The sequence below is a fragment of the Bufo gargarizans genome, chromosome 1 (genome assembly GCF_014858855.1).
Source record: "Bufo gargarizans isolate SCDJY-AF-19 chromosome 1, ASM1485885v1, whole genome shotgun sequence".
NCBI lineage: Eukaryota > Metazoa > Chordata > Amphibia > Anura > Bufonidae > Bufo > Bufo gargarizans.
In genome coordinates, this window is record NC_058080.1 from 435,682,648 (window position 1) to 435,701,558 (window position 18,911).

The 18,911-nt window shown below is 43.8% G+C and overlaps 1 protein-coding gene across 1 annotated transcript in view; it reads left to right on the top strand.

Annotated features, from left to right (window-relative positions):
* Window positions 1-17,825, top strand: part of LOC122932521 (methylthioadenosine phosphorylase) — a 40,449-nt gene extending 22,624 nt beyond the window's left edge. Inside the window, exons 6-8 of the mRNA XM_044286990.1 lie at window positions 162-401; window positions 14,701-14,823; window positions 17,594-17,825. Coding sequence (XP_044142925.1) covers window positions 162-401; window positions 14,701-14,823; window positions 17,594-17,632 — 402 coding nt within the window. The 3' untranslated portion in view covers window positions 17,633-17,825. The remainder of the gene's footprint in view (window positions 1-161; window positions 402-14,700; window positions 14,824-17,593) is intronic.
* The last annotated feature ends 1,086 nt before the right edge of the window (window positions 17,826-18,911 follow it).

The following is an 18,911-nucleotide window of genomic DNA, read 5'->3' on the forward strand; positions in this document are numbered from 1 at the left end:
CCATTTAACTGACTGAAACTTAGATAAAATATAGACCGTACATAATTATTAGCTATCTCTAACCTCATTGTAAATTATAATTTTTTTTTTTTATATATTTGTTAGAGGTTTTCTGTGATGCATTTGAATATTTTTTTTTTAATTTTTTTTTTATCTTGTAGGTTTTGATAGATAATTCCAAGAAGCTTGGTATAAAATGCCACTCTAAGGGTACAATGATCACCATTGAAGGTCCACGTTTCAGTTCCAAAGCTGAAAGTCACATGTTTCGGCTTTGGGGGGCTGATGTTATCAACATGACCACAGTTCCTGAAGTGGTTTTAGCTAAAGAAGCTGGGCTCTGCTATGCAAGTCTTGCATTGGCAACAGACTTTGACTGTTGGAAGGAGCATGAAGAGGCTGTAAGTGCAGATTAACTTAGATTTCAGAATTTACTATGAATGAACTGAACTTTTTATTACTGCAAAATCGACTGGATCTAGTCTAAAGCACCAAATGATGCAAATATTAAAGTCACCACTGTGGGAATTAAAATCTTCTTTGGCGTCGCAGACCAACCGTGTGATGTGGGTAATTTTCACAATAAGTCTCAGTAAATTCAAAGGAGTGCAAAATCAAGGGAAAAACAGCAGCTCTTTTTGTGTAGCCAGGACACAGACTTCCACCAACAGGCAATCTCTATCGGGCGAGTTCCTCCTGTGGATTACAAAGTTCCGCCACACACATAGTGAAGTTCCACCAATTTTAATCTCTTAGATGCTTTTTAATATACTCACAGAGTCACTAAAATTCAGGCATTGAACTATAAAATCTGTAGCACTGCCTGGGGATTTAAGAGATTAAGATTGGTGGAACGTCACTATGTGCGGCGCAAATTTGTAATCCACAGGAGGAACTTACCCGATAGAGATTGCCTGTTGGTGGAAGTCTGTGTAATAGCTACACAAAAAGAGCTGCTGTTTTTCCCTTGATTTTGCACTCTGACGCTTTGAAGCGAGCCTGGCAGCGCGGCTCCCTTTGAATTTATGGAGACTAGAAATGAATGGGTCGGGATTCAGTGCGGGTGCAATGCGTTCAACTCGCACATCGCATCCGCACGGAATACTCACCCGTGTGAAAGGGGCCTTAGCCGTCTTAGGGGGCTAGAACCTGGGGTATTTTGATTCCTTGTCCTAGTCACCCTAATAGAGACCTATTAGGATGAATAGGATTTTTACTCCCTCCCTGCTGAGCTGTGCTTCCAGCACAGCTTAGCAGGGAGCTTACCACGGCAGTCCTTGTAAATTTTAACAGCGTCCAGGCTGCCATGGTAATTGATCGGATCCCCGCAATTTCACTGCGGCATCACTATGCCTTGCCTCACAGATTCCGCGATTGGTGTTCGTCGCAACATCTGAAGATTTAAATGATGGTGTTCGGCTGTTCCCTGTCATTACTGCCGATTGGCTGATGTATGATGCAGCCGGCACCCACTGCGTATGGAGTAGGCTCACTGTAGCAGCGTGCTCCATACACGCCCTCAACTACTGTAACGTACCGGTACATCACAGTGGTTGAAGGGGTTAATATGCCGGTGTAAATTGTGCCACCCCAGAAACAAGAGAAACGCTCGTTTATTGGGTGAAACAATCTATCATGTATTACCTAAATCATTGTTTCTGGGCAGCAGATGACACTGCACTCTGCTGCACCGAAACAATGTTTCTGCATAGGGCTAAGCGATGGTGGTAGCCATAGCTAGTCCTCATAGAGGGGAGGTGATCACTGCATGTAAATGTATCTCCACTAATGAGCAGGCAATAGCTTGCTCCATCGGGCATTGTAAGTAACCTTCATCCCTTGATGACCAGCGGCATACATATGTGGCAGAAGTCATTTCTTTAACCACTTCAGCCCCGCTAGCTGAAACCCCCTTCATGACCAGGCCACTTTTTACACTTCGGCACTACACTACTTTCATCGTTTATCGCTCGGTCATGCAACTTACCACCCAAATGAATTTTACCTCCTTTTCTTCTCACTAATGGAGCTTTCATTTGGTGGTATTTTATTGCTGCTGACATTTTTACTTTTTTTGTTATTAATCAAAATGTAACGATTTTTTTGCAAAAAAATGACATTTTCACTTTCAGCTGTAAAATTTTGCAAAAAAAAACGACATCCATATATAAATTTTTCGCCAAATTTATTGTTCTACATGTCTTTGATAAAAAAAAAATGTTTGGGCAAAAAAAAAAAAATGGTTTGGGTAAAAGTTATAGCGTTTACAAACTATGGTACAAAAATGTGAATTTCCGCTTTTGAAACAGCTCTGATTTTCTGAGCACCTGTCATGTTCCTGAGGTTCTACAATGCCCAGACAGTAGAAAAACCCCACAAATGACCCCATTTCGGAAAGTAGACACCCTAAGGTATTCGCTGATGGGCATAGTGAGTTCATAGAACTTTTTATTTTTTGTCACAAGTTAGCGGAAAATGATGATGGTTTTTTTTTTTTTTTTTTCCTTACAAAGTCTCATATTCCACTAACTTGCGACAAAAAATAAAAAATTCGAGGAACTCACCATGCCCCTCACAGAATACCTTGCGGTGTCTTCTTTCCAAAATGGGGTCACTTGTGGGGTAGTTATACTGCCCTGGCAATTTAGGGGCCAAATGTGTGAGAAGAACTTTGCAATCAAAATGTGTAAAAAATGACCGGTGAAATCCGAAAGGTGCACTTTGGAATATGTGCCCCTTTGCCCACCTTGGCAGCAAAAAAGTGTCACACATCTGGTATCGCCGTACTCAGGAGAAGTTGGGGAATGTGTTTTGGGGTGTCATTTTACATATACCCTATGCTGGGTGAGAGAAATATCTTGGCAAAAGACAACTTTTCCCATTTTTTTTATACAAAGTTGGCATTTGACCAAGATATTTTTCTCAGCCCAGCATGGGTATATGTAAAATGACACCCCAAAACACATTCCCCAACTTCTCCTGAGTACGCCGATACCACATGTGTGACACTTTTTGCATGCCAAGGTGGGCAAAGGGGCACATATTCCAAAGTGCACCTTTCGGATTTTGCAGGCCATTTTTTACACATTTTGATTGCAAGGTACTTCTCACACATTTGGGCCCCTAAATTGCCAGGGCAGTATAACTACGCCACAAGTGACCCCATTTTGGAAAGAAGACACCCCAAGGTATTCCGTGAGGGGCACTGCGAGTTCCTAGAATTTTTTATTTATTTTTTGTCACAAGTTAGCGGAAAATGATGATTTTCTTTTTTTTTTCTCTTTTTTTCCTTACAAAGTCTCATATTCCACTAACTTGCGACAAAAAATAAAAAATTCTAGGAACTCGCCATGCCCCTCACAGAATACCTTGGGGTGTCTTCTTTCCAAAATGGGGTCACTTGTGGCGTAGTTATACTGCCCTGGCAATTTAGGGGCCCATATGTGTGAGAAGTACTTTGCAATCAAAATCTGTAAAAAATGACCGGTGAAATCCGAAAGGTGCACTTTGGAATATGTGCCCTTTGCCCACCTTGGCATCAAAAAAGTGTCACACATCTGGTATCGCCGTACTCAGGAGAAGTTGGGGAATGTGTTTTGGGGTGTCATTTTACATATACCCATGCTGGGTGAGAAAAATATCTTGGTCAAATGCCAACTTTGTATAAAAAAATTGGAAAAGTTGTCTTTTGCCAAGATATTTTTCTCACCCAGCATAGGTATATGTAAAATGACACCCCAAAACACATTCCCCAACTTCTCCTGAGTACGGCGATACCAGATGTGTCACACTTTTTTGCAGCCTAGATGCGCAAAGGTGCCCAAATTCCTTTTAGGAGGGCATTTTTAGACATTTGGATCCCAGACTTCTTCTCACGCTTTAGGGCCCCTAAAAAGCCAGGGCAGTATAAATACCCCACATGTGACCCCAGTTTGGAAAGAAGACACCCCAAGGTATCCAATGAGCGGCCTGGCAAGTTCATAGAATTTTTTTTTTTTTCGCAAAAGTTAGCGGAAATTGATTTTTTATTTTTTTGTTTTTTCTCACAAAGTCTCACTTTTCGCTAACTTAGGACAAAAATTTAAATCTTTCATGGACTCAATATGCCCCTCAGCAAATACCTTGGGGTGTCTTCTTTCCGAAATGGGGTCAGTTGTGGGGTGTTTGTACTGCCCTGGCATTTGAGGGTCTCCGCAATCATTACATGTATGGCCAGCATTAGGAGTTTCTGCTATTCTCCTTATATTGAGCATACAGGTAATGAGATTTTTTTTCCGTTCAGCCTCTGGGCTGAAAGAAAAAAATGAACGGCACAGATTTCTTCATTCGCATCGATCAATGTGGATGAAAAAATCTCTGCCAAAAAAAAAAAATGGAGGGGAAAGGCGTCTGCCAGGACATAGGAGCTCCGCCCTACATCCATACCCACTTAGCTCGTATGCCCTGGCAAACCAGATTTCTCCATTCACATCAATCGATGTGGATGAATAAATCATTGCCGGGATTTTTTTATATTTTTTTTTAAATATATATACAAAGTGTTTGCCAAAGCATAGGAACGCCGCCTCCTCCTCAGCTCGTATGCCTCGGCAAACATATCTGTTACTGCAGAGAAGAAAATCCCGTCTTGCAGCGCCGCATACACCGACTTGCGTGTAATCTGACAGCAGCGCAATGCTTCTGTCAGAATGCACATCGTGCTGCAGCTGGTCGATCGGTTGGTCCACCTGGAAGGTAAAAAAGACAAAAAAAGAAAAAACCAGGCCGCAACGCAATAATTTTATTAACTTTGCAACAGAACATGTAAACTTTAACTTTTTGAACTGAACATTAACGTGTTTGCTTACTGGTGTTTTTTTTTTTTTTTTTTTTTTTTACCTTTATAGAACAAACCTCTCCTTCCCCATGGGTCAATGTGCAAAGCGCAAATCGCCCAAAGATGTGGCGAAGTGCGTTATGCACTTTGTCCCATGTGAAAGGAGACGTTTGCAGCAGCAGTGAGTGAATGGGCCCTAATAGCCCTGTGTGCCTATCCTGGTGAGATGATCCCTATGCTAATAGTGTACCTGTGAGTGGTACTTCCGGAAACACTCTCCAAAGCATAGGGCAGGGTGGCCAGGACAGTCAGGACAGAAATAGCGGGTGTCACGCCTTATTCCACTCCTGCTACAGACACGACATCTTTTTCGGGGTGACGGTTGGGTTGAGGTACCAGGAACGACATTGGGGAAATGTCGCTCGTGTAGACGGCTAACTACACTGGTGGATGGGGCCACGGAACCTCGATGATCTCTTCCTGAAATTTGAGGAAGGATCCAGTTCTCCCAGCCTTACTGTAGAGAACAAAACTATTGTACAGAGCCAATTGAATTAAATATACAGACACCTTCTTATACCAGCGTCTGGTTCTGCGGGAAACTAAATACGGAGACAACATCTGGTCATTGAAGTCCACCCCTCCCATGTGGAGGTTATAGTCGTGGACTGAGAGGGGCTTTTCAATGACACGGGTTGCTCGCTCAATTTGTATTGTCGTGTCTGCGTGAATGGAGGAGAGCATGTAAACGTCACGCTTGTCTCTCCATTTCACCGCGAGAAGTTCTTCGTTACACAGTGCGGCCCTCTGCCCCCTTGCAAGACGTTGGGGGAAGCCCGCGCGACTAGTTTGCGCGGTACCACAGGCGCCAATCCGTTCTAAAAACAAATGCCTAAAGAGGGCCACACTTGTGTAAAAATTGTCCACATAAAGATGGTACCCCTTGCCGAATAAGGGTGACACCAAGTCCCAAACTGTCTTCCCACTGCTCCCCAGGTAGTCAGGGCAACCGACCGGCTCCAGGGTCTGATCTTTTCCCTCATAGACACAAAATTTGTGGGTATAGCCTGTGGCCCTTTCACAGAGCTTATACAATTTGACCCCATTCCGGGCGCGCTTGCTTGGGATGTATTGTTTGAAGCCAAGGCGCCCGGTAAAATGTATTAGGGACTCGTCTATGCAGATGTTTTGCTCTGGGGTATAAATATCTGCAAATTTCAGGTTGAAATGGTCTATGAGGGGCCGAATTTTGTGGAGCCGGTCAAAAGCAGGGTGGCCCCTGGGACGGGAGGCGGTGTTGTTACTAAAGTGCAGGAAACGCAGGATGACCTCAAATCGTGTCCTGGACATAGCAGCAGAGAACATGGGCATGTGATGAATCGGGTTCGTGGACCAATATGACCGCAATTCATGCTTTTTTGTCAGGCCCATGTTGAGGAGGAGGCCCAGAAAAGTTTTAATTTCGGAAACTTGGACTGGTTTCCACCGGAAAGGCTGGGCATAATAGCTTCCCGGGTTAGCGGTTATAAATTGTGTGGCATACCGATTTTGTTTCTGCCACAACTAAGTCTAAAAGCTCCGCAGTCAAGAACAGCTAAAAAAATCCCAGGGCCGAACCGATCTGAGCTGTCTCAACCCGAACTCCAGACTGGGCGGTGAAAGGGAAAACTACAGGTGCGGCTGAAGTTGGGGACTGCCAATCAGGGTTTGCCAGCACCTCTGGGATTCTAGGGGCTCTACGGGCACGTCTTTGCGGTGGCTGCGACGGGGTCACTACTGCACGTGCCACCGTACCAGCTTCAACTGCCCTTCTGGTGCTCGCTACTTCACCAGGTTGTACGGCAGTGCTGGTACTAGGTCCAGGAAGGGCTGGGCTGCTGGTGTATGCCTCACCACGTAATCCGACAGCACCAGCCCCACTCTGCTGCTCTTGAAGCGGATCCTGCGCAACCTGCGGTCTAGCGACACGGGGCCGGGTACGCCTGGTGGTATCAGGGACCTCAGCCTCCTCGTCCGAACTTTGGGTCAGGGAGCCACTGCTTTCTACAGGTTCGTATTCTGACCCGCTGGATTCATCAGATGAGGGTTCCCCCTCCTCATCCGACTGGGTCAGAAGCCTGTAGGCCTCTTCAGAGGAATACCCCCTGTTAGACATGTGGGCAACTAAATTTAGGGGTATTCCCTGAGACTACCCAAGAAAAAAAAGCAAGCCTGTCTTACAAAGGGGAGGCTAGCGAAGTACCGGAGGCCGCTGCGGTTGATAAAAAATATCAAAACTGATTTATTTTTTTTTTATCGCCGCAGTGCGTGTAAATTGAATGTGCAGCGATCAAAAAAAAAATTTTTTTTTTGTCACTGCGGTGGGGCGGTCAGGCCTGATCGGGCAAACACTGCGTTTTGGGTGGAGGGAGAACTAAAGTGACACTAGTACAATTATAGATCTGACCGTGATCAGTTTTGATCACTTCCAGATACTATAAAAGTACAAATGCTGATTAGCGATACGCTAATCAGCGAATAACGGACTGCGGTGCGGTGGGCTGGGCGCTAACCGATCCCTAAACTACCTAACCAAGGGGCCTAAACTATACTGAAACCTAACTGTCAATACCAGTGAAAAAAAAAAGTGACAGTTTGCACTGATCACTTTTTTCTTTTCACTTGTGATTGACAGGGGCGATCAAAGGGGTGATCAAAGGGTTAATTGGGGTTCAGGGGGGTGATCTGGGGCTAAGTGTGTAGTGTTGGTGTACTCACTGTGAAGCCTGCTCCTCTGCTGGATCCAACCGACGAAAAGAACCAGCAGAGGAGCAGGCAGCCATATAACAGATCATATTTACAAATATGATCTGTTATTCGGCTCTCTGATTGGATTTTTTAAAAATCAGCAACCTGCCAGCCAATGGTCACGGCTGGCAGGTTGCTGACGAAATAGTCCTGAACAAAATGCCGTCGCGAACTGCGCGGGCGCATATTCGCGTCATCTCGCGTCTCGCGAGATGACGCGTATATGCGTGACTCTGCGCAGCGCTGCCACCTCCGGACCGCACATCTGCGTTAGGCGGTCCGGAGGTGGTTAAAGATGGTGCATGCTTCAGAGTGGAGTGAGTGCAATAACTGCTGGGTTTCTGCTGTTTCACACAGCAGACATCTGGGGCTAATCTCTGTAATTGGTGATGGTGCAGATCTCGGACATTTAAACCCTCAGATCATGTGGTCAAATGTGGCATCTCGCAGCTTTGTTCCTATGGAAACTTGACAATCCATAGGAAATTTCTAATATACAGGTCCTTCTCAAAAATTTAGCATATTGTGATAAAGTTCATTATTTTCTGTAATGTACTGATAAACATTAGACTTTCATATATTTTAGATTCATTACACACCAACTGAAGTAGTTCAAGCCTTTTATTGTTTTAATATTGATGATTTTGGCATACAGCTCATGAAAACCCAAAATTCCTATCTAAAAAAATTAGCATATCATGAAAAGGTTCTCTAAACGAGCTATTAACCTAATCATCTGAATCAACTAATTAACTCTAAACACCTGCAAAAGATTCCTGAGGCTTTTAAAAACTCCCAGCCTGGTTCATTACTCAAAACCGCAATCATGGGTAAGACTGCCGACCTGACTGCTGTCCAGAAGGCCATCAGTGACACCCTCAAGCAAGAGGGTAAGACACAGAAAGAAATTTCTGGACGAATAGCTGTTCCCAGAGTGCTGTATCAAGGCACCTCAGTGGGAAGTCTGTGGGAAGGAAAAAGTGTGGCAGAAAACGCTGCACAACGAGAAGAGGTGACCGGACCCTGAGGAAGATTGTGGAGAAGGACCGATTCCAGACCTTGGGGGACCTGCGGAAGCAGTGGACTGAGTCTGGAGTAGAAACATCCAGAGCCACCGTGTACAGGCGTGTGCAGGAAATGGGCTACAGGTGCCGCATTCCCCAGGTCAAGCCACTTTTGAACCAGAAACAGCGGCAGAAGCGCCTGACCTGGGCTACAGAGAAGCAGCACTGGACTGTTGCTCAGTGGTCCAAAGTACTTTTTTCGGATGAAAGCAAATTTTGGATGTCATTCGGAAATCAAGGTGCCAGAGTCTGGAGGAAGACTGGGGAGAGGAAAATGCCTGAAGTCCAGTGTCAAGTACCCACAGTTAGTGATGGTCTGGGGTGCCATGTCAGCTGCTGGTGTTGGTCCACTGTGTTTTATCAAGGGCAGGGTCAATGCAGCTAGCTATCAGGAGATTTTGGAGCACTTCATGCTTCCATCTACTGAAAAGCTTTATGGAGATGAAGATTTCATTTTTCAGCACGACCTGGCACCTGCTCACAGTGCCAAAACCACTGGTAAATGGTTTACTGACCATGGTATTACTGTGCTCAATTGGCCTGCCAACTCTCCTGACCTGAACCCCATAGAGAATCTGTGGGATATTGGGAAGAGAAAGTTGAGAGACGCAAGACCCAACACTCTGGATGAGCTTAAGGCCGCTATCGAAGCATCCTGGGCCTCCATAACACCTCAGCAGTGCAACAGGCTGATTGCCTCCATGCCACGCCGCATTGAAGCAGTCATTTCTGCAAAAGGATTCCCGACCAAGTATTGAGTGCATAACTGAACATAATTATTTGAAGGTTGACTTTTTTGTATTAAAAACACTTTTCTTTTATTGGTCGGATGAAATATGCTAATTTTTTTAGATAGGAAATTTGGGTTTTCATGAGCTGTATGCCAAAATCATCAATATTAAAACAATAAAAGGCTTGAACTACTTCAGTTGGTGTGTAATGAATCTAAAATATATGAAAGTCTAATGTTTATCAGTACATTACAGAAAATAATGAACTTTATCACAATATGCTAATTTTTTTAGAAGGACCTGCACTTCAATGCTAATGCATTAGAGACTATGACAGAAATGAGCAAACAATCTCATGACCGCTTGTTCAGGTTCCCTTGAAAAAATAAACATAATAGGTACAGTGCCTTGCAAAAGTATTCACATCCCCTTCCCCTTGACTTTTTTTGTGTTTTTGGTGCCTCACAACCTGGAGTTAACATGGATTGTCTCATTTCATTTACAGAACATGCCTATTGTGAAGCATACAACAAATAGTACAAAATAACTGAAAAAGTCAATGTGCATTACTTTTCACCCCCCTAAAGTCAATACTTTGTAGAGCCACCTTTTGCAGCAATCCTAGCTCCAAGTTGCTTTGGATAAGTCTCTATGAACATGCCACATCTTACCACTGGGATTTTTGCCCATTTCTCCTTGCAAAACTGCTCCAGCTCCTTCAAGTTGGATGGTTTGCGCTTGAACAGCAATCTTTAAAGGGTAACTGTCTTGTGTTGATCAAAAAATAAATTTTTGCATATGTTACTGCTGCAGCAGCATTATGCATAAAGCAATCTTTAGTTTCTTCACATACCACTGTTTTACTTGAGTTTTTCCATTAGTTATAGCTGTTTAAACATTTACAATATGAGGACCTTCTCAAGATGACTCCTCTGTCAGTTCTCTGAAGCTAAAACTGCTTTCCCTCACTTCCCATACACACTTGCTGTAGCCAGCTGCTCCCTGCCAGCCAATCAGATTGGATTACTGAGAGACACGCCTCCTCACTGTAAAGCCTAATGCAGGCATGCAGTGTGGAGGACCGCCCCTGTCTTCTGTTTATACTAAAAGGAAGACGGAAACAAGCTGGCTGTCCAGGAATATAAGTAAGGGACCCCTATTGGGTTGAAATACTAGTAACCTTGCATGAGGGCTTATTCTGATATATCTCTAACTTCCATTTACAGGTGGGATGTATCTAATGGTCCGCTTGGTCCCATACACATATCAGCATCTGCGTATCCGATCCTATGTCCTCCACATGTATCATGAGTATATCTTAACTATCTTTCTATGTAACGGTTTACCCATGACTGTCTTCTGACCCCCCTGATGAACCTAGCAATAGGGGAAACGCGTTGGGGTATTGATGAGAAATAGCCTGGGGACATATTGTCATCAAGACATTCCTTTTAGGCTTCTCATAACGGTGCTGTAGGATCTATCCTTTCCTCTGCACCTGTATATATTTGTCTGTTTTTCATCTATGTGGGCTGTGATCTGCACAGGTATCAATTAACTGTGACACAGCTAATGTCCGTTATCTATACGGGACAGCCAGGTATCGCTTATTGAGAGGAGGGTATACGCAGGGCAGTCAGTCCAGGAACGAGGACAGGGAGTCTCCACCATCAGGGGACATCCCTGGGCTGAGTAGTGATTCAGGGTGAGAGTAGGAACAGGTTAGACATCTATACACTCCCCTGTATACTGGCTTGTGTACACCATACCTCTATAACTAGATCACTAGGTGGCTACCTCGTGTAAACAGTGTTTATATTTTTATATCGTTTGTTTCACCATTTTTTTCACTGGTGAATCACAAAGGTGGTATTATTTTATTTGATTATCAGTAAAAGTTACGTTTTAAAGGGTCAATTCTGCTGGAACTTTTGGTACAATTCAAACCTCCATCCAGCAGTCTAATCACAGGAGTAACTGTTTTGCTTGATAAGATGTACCTGATAAGAGAATCGCCTAGATTTCTGAGGAGGGAAAGAAGAAGAAAAAACTACTTTGAACTAGGGCTGCACGATATGGGAATTTTGTGCGATTGCGATTAGGGCCCTAAAAATTGCGATAACGATATGCAAAGCGATATTTTAAGGGAATTGTGCTAGAGGTCTATTTGCTTGGATTTTCCCATATGAGCCGCTGACGCGGCTGGGTATGACATAGTTATGGGTGCTCTGTGGATGACGCGCAGTTATGGGGATCTGTGGAGGACGCGCTGTTATGGGGGTGGATCTGTGGAGGACGCGCTGTTATGGGGGTGGATCTGTGGAGGACGCGCTGTTATGGGGGTGGATCTGTGGAGGACGCGCTGTTATGGGGGTGGATCTGTGGAGGACGCGCTGTTATGGGGGTGGATCTGTGGAGGACGCGCTGTTATGGGGGTGGATCTGTGGAGGACGCGCTGTTATGGGGGTGGATGTGTGCTATGACACATAGGACCATGAGGGGGGCCAGCATAAGACATATAGCATCTTATGCTGGTCCCCCTCATGGCCCTATGTGTCCTAAACTGCGCACATAACTGGCTTTGTGTGTAAAGTATTTTACTAGTGTGTAAAACAATCTCTCTCCCATTGATAACATGGCCAGCCTCTGTACTCACTGTCAGTATGAATGCACTGCAGCGAGCTGGCCGGGCGGCGCGTGACTGACGTCACTTAGTAACGCTCCTCCCACTTCAGGAAGCAGCCGGCCAGCTCGCTGCAGTGCATTCATACTGACAGTGAGTACAGAGGCTGGCCATGTTATCAATGGGAGAGAGATTGTTTTACACACTAGTAAAATACTTTACACACAAAGCGGTTATGTGCGCGGGGCCCCTTCATATATAATCGCCGCATTTTCGGGTCGGCCATATCACATTTGCCGATTATCACGATTCGATTAATTTTGCGATATATATCGTGCAGCCCTACTTTGAACCAAAAGGTGTGCTTTTGGTGGGTTTTGAACTAATGGTGTTCTGTGGATGACACACTATTATGGGGGGACCTGTGGATGACACACATATGGCACCTTATGTTTGTCCCCTCATGGCCCTATGTGTAACTTATTTATGTGTTCCGTCATGTCCCTGTGTGAATAGTGACACCATTGCACCTGTGATGTACCAGTTACAGTTCTATGACATGGAGTGGGAGGAGGGGCTGGAGGCCGGCAAATGCTGTTGCACTCGTGGCGGGGCCTGGTGCAGTCACTGTACTCCATTACACCGGCCTGCCATGTATCTGTGTAAGCCATGTAAAAATTGCACTATTCCCTTTATAAGACGCACTGCCATTTTCCCCCCACTTTTAGGGGGAAAAAGCGCGTCTTAGGCCTCGAGCACACGACCGTGGTGTGTTTTGCGGATCCGTGATTTGCGGACCGCAAAACACACAATGGTCGTGTGCGCGAGGCCTTATAAAGTGGAAAATACAGTACATTAATTAGGATTAGTTATGAGCTTTACGCACAGGCCAGGTTTTTAAAGCGGGTTTCCTGGTGATAAATGGTGTCCTTTCATATAACCTTTTGGAACACATTCTGCATATTTTTGGGGGGTTTTGTCAGGGAAATGTCCTGGTACATTATGTGTACCACCAGTTTTGAAAAGCTGAAGGAGTGTTCCCATCTGCCCTGCAGGTCTTTTTGTACCACACCCTTGTTTTCTGCATGGCACTGTACAGCTTCAGAACTTCATCTGATAGATCAACCCCTCCCATGTATGCATTTTAATCCAGACTGCAGTCTGGCTTGTGGGTACTGGTAGCGGTACCACTTACAGGGGCAGGGGAGGTGCTGTTACATGACCTGTGATCAGTACCAGGACATCCCTCTTATCCCTGTACCTAATCACCAACATGTTCTTATTGAGGGGAGCACGGCTGTCGCCCGAGCAGGGATCTAGGGAGGCCTCACTAAAATGTTAATATTTTGCAGGAAGCTACAGTACCTATGGAATTTAGGGACTTAAACAGTGTCATGTTGGTATAGAGGTGGTAACCCGGATCCAGCAAGTGGTCCCACACAATTTTATCCAGCATGGCCAAATTCTCTACTTCACTCCCGGATCCCCATTGACTGCAATGGGGTCTGGCGGGGGACTGGGCAATTTCAGTCATATAAATGTCGGATTTTGGACAAAAAACGCTGCATGCAAGTCGAGAACAGCTGCCATTTTAGCCTGGTCACCACAGGTGCAATTACACACGGTGACTGGTTTTTCGTTGTGCCATACATGATGTACATATACGGTATGTCGGGAATAGATTAAAGAGGTTTTCAATAACAGATAATGGGGGCATATCGCTGGGATATGCCCCCATTGTCTGATAGGTGCGGGTCCCACCTCTGGGACTTCACCTACGCCGAGAACTTTTATGTATCCTATTAGAGAACATTGTCTCTTTCTCTATTTATCAGCTCTTTCCTCCTCCTCCTCCTCCTCCTCCTCCTCCTCCTCCTCCTCCTCCTCCTCCTCATCCTCATCCTCATCCTCCGCTATAATGTATGCTAATTTCTGGCTTTAATTATCCTGATGCGAGAGGCTTCTTTAAGCCCTGCCTTCTATATTATATAATAATATATATTTTTCTGCACCAAAACTTGAAACTTTTTCTCCATAATTTTGACCACAGTACTTAAAGGGAATCCTTCACTCCAATTTTATGTACAGTAGTACATAAGTAATACTGCAGATATGGAGTCCAGGTAACTAATTTATTTTTATTTTTTTCTACTGCTGTTCCTGTTCCCTAGCTGTCAGACCTCAATATTCGACCTCAGATAATACCAAAAATAACTAAATGAACTTACCACTTAGGACAGCGCTGCCACAATGCACTTTTCCTGCAGTTACCGCTCCCAGTCTTCTCTGGGCCCGCGCTGCACTGTGGCCTGACATTGCAGTGTCAGTTTCTATAGTACCTATGTACACAGTCAGGGCAGTGCAGCTCAGAAGACAGAAGGAGCGGTGAGTACAGCCTGAGCTAGCAGCGTTTAACTCGCCTACTGCATACTTTCATAACAGAAGCGCTCGTTAGTATTACGCACTGACATGTTCACCCCACTTTTGGGGGAAGAATGCGTCTTATAAAGCAAAAAACGTTATCTTCAGGACACAACTAATTGAGGGGACTGTCAATTGTTATATTACAAGGTTGCATCATTCTTATTTCCTCAAAATTAGAAAATCGGTGTCTTTAAATATTTACAAGCCTTTCTTTTGTGCAATGACGTTTATACTATGTGTGTTTCTTTTTTTAAGGTCTCTGTAGACAAGGTGCTAAAAACATTAAAAGAAAATGCCAATAAAGCAACAAGTATACTGCTGACTGCAATACCTCAGATAGCAGCCATGGACTGGACAGACACAATTCAGAACATAAAGGTGCTTGTTTGTTACATACTCTACATTTCCCATAGTATGATTTTAAAACCGTAAAATTTAGCTAGCCATTGTAGAGGTGTGCAGATCTTAGGCTTATTTCACATTAGGGTTTTTTTTCCTAAATAAGAGAGTTTAGTCAGTAATTAGCCCTCTGTTGGGCCACAGATAACGCTTTTTTCATTCATGACCTGATTGCTTGCATCATTTGAATTGTATACATTTTTGATCGGTCACTATTAATGATTTTGTGATATTATATGCGTTTAAAAACCCTACACATCTTGAACTTTTATTTGTAGGAGATGTTGTGCATCTTGGATACTGCTTGTGTCAGACTTTTGAGCCACATGAATTTGGCTTTGAAGCATACTTGCATGAAGGAAAGTGCAGGGGAGCATTTACAGTGTGCCAGTTTAAAATTCACTTTTATTTGTGTATGTCAAAAGTGTGAGAATTGTCATGGGTTAATTCAACCAGTATGTTTTCTTTTTTTTTTTTCTTTTTTTATATTTAAAAGGGTGTTCCATTAAGGGTGTTGAAATTTGCTCTCAAATATGCAGTATTTATTTATTTTTTACTATGTGCCATATTCAGGGGGTGTTCATAGAAATCATTAGGCCCCATAGCAAGAATCAGAATTGGACGCCCATGTCGTGCTCCCTCCCACCCCTAGACACTCCCACTACCTGCCCTGGATACGCTGGAACAGAATATCGGAATCAGATCTTAAACCGATAAACCGTGCCTGTTGCCATTTATATAGTGTGCAATCCTTCCTCCATAGACTGTGCCAGCTGCTGCTTATTTTATGGTGTGCCATACCCACCATGAACTGTGCCCCCTGCTGTTTCTCCTTTAAGCTAAGAGGACAGAAGTACATCCCCCAGCATGTCCAGGCTGTTATTATTGTGCATCAATATACATTACATGGAGAGGGGGATAAGGGGAGAGAACTACAACTCCCAGTGTGTACAGATTGTTATAGGCCATCAGCTGACATTACTGGGTGAGTTTTTTAAGAGGCGAGATTACAACTCCCAGCATTACCAGACTGTTGTAGGGCATCAGTTGAAATTACATGGAGAGAGATATAACAGGATAGAAGAACTACAGTAAAACTCCCAGTTTTCTAGGATGTTATGGGTTATGCCAGGACACCATTAAAGAGGACCTTTCACCTAGAAAAACATTGTGAACTAAGTATCCATTACATATACAGCGACGCCCAGGGATCTCATTGCACTTACTATTATCCCTGGGCGCCGCTCCGTTCTCCTGTTATGTCCTCCGGTATCTTCGCTCACTTGGTTATAGTAGGCGGAGACTTAGGGGACTTGGTTATAATAGGCGGAGTCTGCCCTTGTTCTGCTGAGCGTCTCCTCCTCCTAGGCTGTATCGCTGGCCAATCGCAGCGCACAGCTCACAGCCTGGGATTGGCCAGCACTACAGCATGGCAGAAGGAGACGCCCAGCAGAACAAGGGCAGTCTCCTCCTACTATAACCAAGTGAGCGAAGATACTGGAGGGTAGCAGGAGAACGGAGCGACGCCCAGGGATAATAGTAAGTGCAGTGAGATCCCTGGGTGCCGCTGTATATGTCATGATACTTAGTTCACAATGTTTTTCCAGGTGAAAGGTTTTCTTTAAGGCTACTTTCACAGCTGCATTTTGCTGTACGGTTTTGAGATCTGTCACAGGATCTCAAGACCACAGCAAAATGCTTCAGTTTTCTCTCAATTCGTTTTCAATGGGGACAAAACTGAACGAACTTGAATGGAGTGCATCAGAATGCACTCCGTTCTGTTTCGTTGCGTTCCCATGACACACACAAAAACACTGCTGTCTGTACAGCATGGGATACTGTGCAAGACAGATCCGGCACCATTGACTTACATTGTGTTTCACGCCGAATCGGTCTTGCTCAGTATCCCATGGCCTGCAGATAGAAGTTTTTTTTGGACATGAAAAATAACTGATCCTGAGTCCATTGACTTGCAATGGTTTTAGTGCCAGATTGTTCATTTTGGAGACCATACAACTGGATTCATTATGAACGGAAGCCGCGCCGTATCCAGCAAAAACGCAAATGTGAGAGTAGCCTAACCTCTCCTCCATGTACAACACAGGAGCTCACATCAACATCCCACAGGTCTATCATCATTTCTCTGCAGTAGTCACTTGGTGGTGACCTCATTTCATGTCATTCAGACTTCTCCTTTGCAGTGTTATGCTGTGGCTTCCTGCACTGGTCACATGATAATGACATCATCAAAGGTCCTTCTCCACATCCCGTCTTCTCCTCTGCACTGATACAACTGTAATTAGGGGGCGAACAATTCATCCACTGTTCGGCCCCCTTCCCCATCAGGACCCATAGCAGCTCCATGGTCTGCCTTCATTTGAGGTATGGCACTGGCCATATTCTACAGTAGGTGCAGATATAAATTACATCTTTCCAGTTTACCTTTAGGGTATGTTCACACTGTCTTAACGATAACAAGAGATATAAGCCTCTAAAATCCAGGCATTGCTGGCATTTTTCAATTTTGAAAACTGATTGCAAAAAATCCTCCTAAATTTACTCCCAGTAGCATATTTCAGAGCATAATACAAGCATTGTACACACTAAAAAACACATCAATTTTAGCCACTTCATTCGTTTTTTTTTTTTTATTCAAAGTAGATTTTTGCATAAGAAGTTTTTTTTAAGATATATTAACGTGTGTTTTAAGCAGTACAATTTTGTTAAACATGTTTTGTTTCTTTTTAAGTGCACAGCTGAACATTCCGTCATGTTGCCAAGACATTGAGAAAGCAGATGAACCCTTCATTCAAAGGGAAAATAAAAGCGCCAGGATAAATCAAGCATGACACAGGACCATATGTTCTTAACTACGTCGTCTTCTTTTTTTTTTTTTTTTTTTTTAAACCTTACTAGCATTCCTGTATACAGTACCTTGAGAACCTGTAATGTAGTAAAACCTAAATAAATACATCTCCTGATACATAAATGTAATGGTTTGTTTCAGATATGCTAGCAATCTTCCGGCTTAATCTTCCAGGGTTAAGTCGGGGAGCTCCCCCCCCCCCCCTGCCATCGGGGGGCTGCTGTGCCTTTGCAGCCCCCAGATCAATGGGGGGACAGAGGGAGGGAGCTTCTCAGGCGTCCTGCTGTCCATGGTGCTGAACAGATCTATGCTAAAAGCATAGATCTGTTCAGTGTAAGTAAAATACAGTACAATATATATTGTACTGTACTTTATTATACAGACATCAGACTCACTGGATCTTCAAGAACCAAGTGGGTCTGGGTCCAAAAAAAGTAAAAAAAAAGTAAAGATAATAAAAACACATTTATCACTGAATAAAAAAAAAAAAAAATACACTACACATATTAGGTATCGCCGCGTCCGTGACAACCTGCTCTATAAAATTACCACATGATCTAACCTGTCAGATGAATGTTGTAAATAACAAAAAAAAACTGCGCCAAAAAAGCCATTTCTTGTTACCTTGCCTCACAAAAACTGTAATATAGAGCAACCAAAAATCATATGTACCCTAAACTAGTACCAACAAAACTTCCACCCTATCCCGTAGTTTCTAAAATGGGGTCACTTTTTCGGAGTTTTTACTCTAGGGGTGCATCAGGGGGGCTTCAAATGGGACATGGTGTCCAACAAAACTGTCTAGCAAAATCTGCCTTCCAAAAACCGTATGGCATTCCTTTCCTTCTGCGCCCTGCCGTGTGCCCGTACAGCAGTTTACGACCACATATGGGGTGTTTCTGTAAACTACAGAATCGGGGCCATAAATAATGAGTTTTGTTTGGCTGTTAACCCTTGCTTTGTAACTGGAAAAAAATTCTTAAAATGGAAAATATGCCAAAAAAGGGAAATTTTGAAATTGTATCTGTATTTTCCATTAATTCTTGTGGAACACCTAAAGGGTTAAAAAAGTTTGTAAAATCTGTTTTGAATACCTTGAGGGGTGTAGTTTCTAGAATGGTGTCATTTTTGGGTGGTTTCTATTATATAAGCCTCACAAAGTGACTTCAGACCTGAACTGGTCCCTAAAAATTGGGTTTTT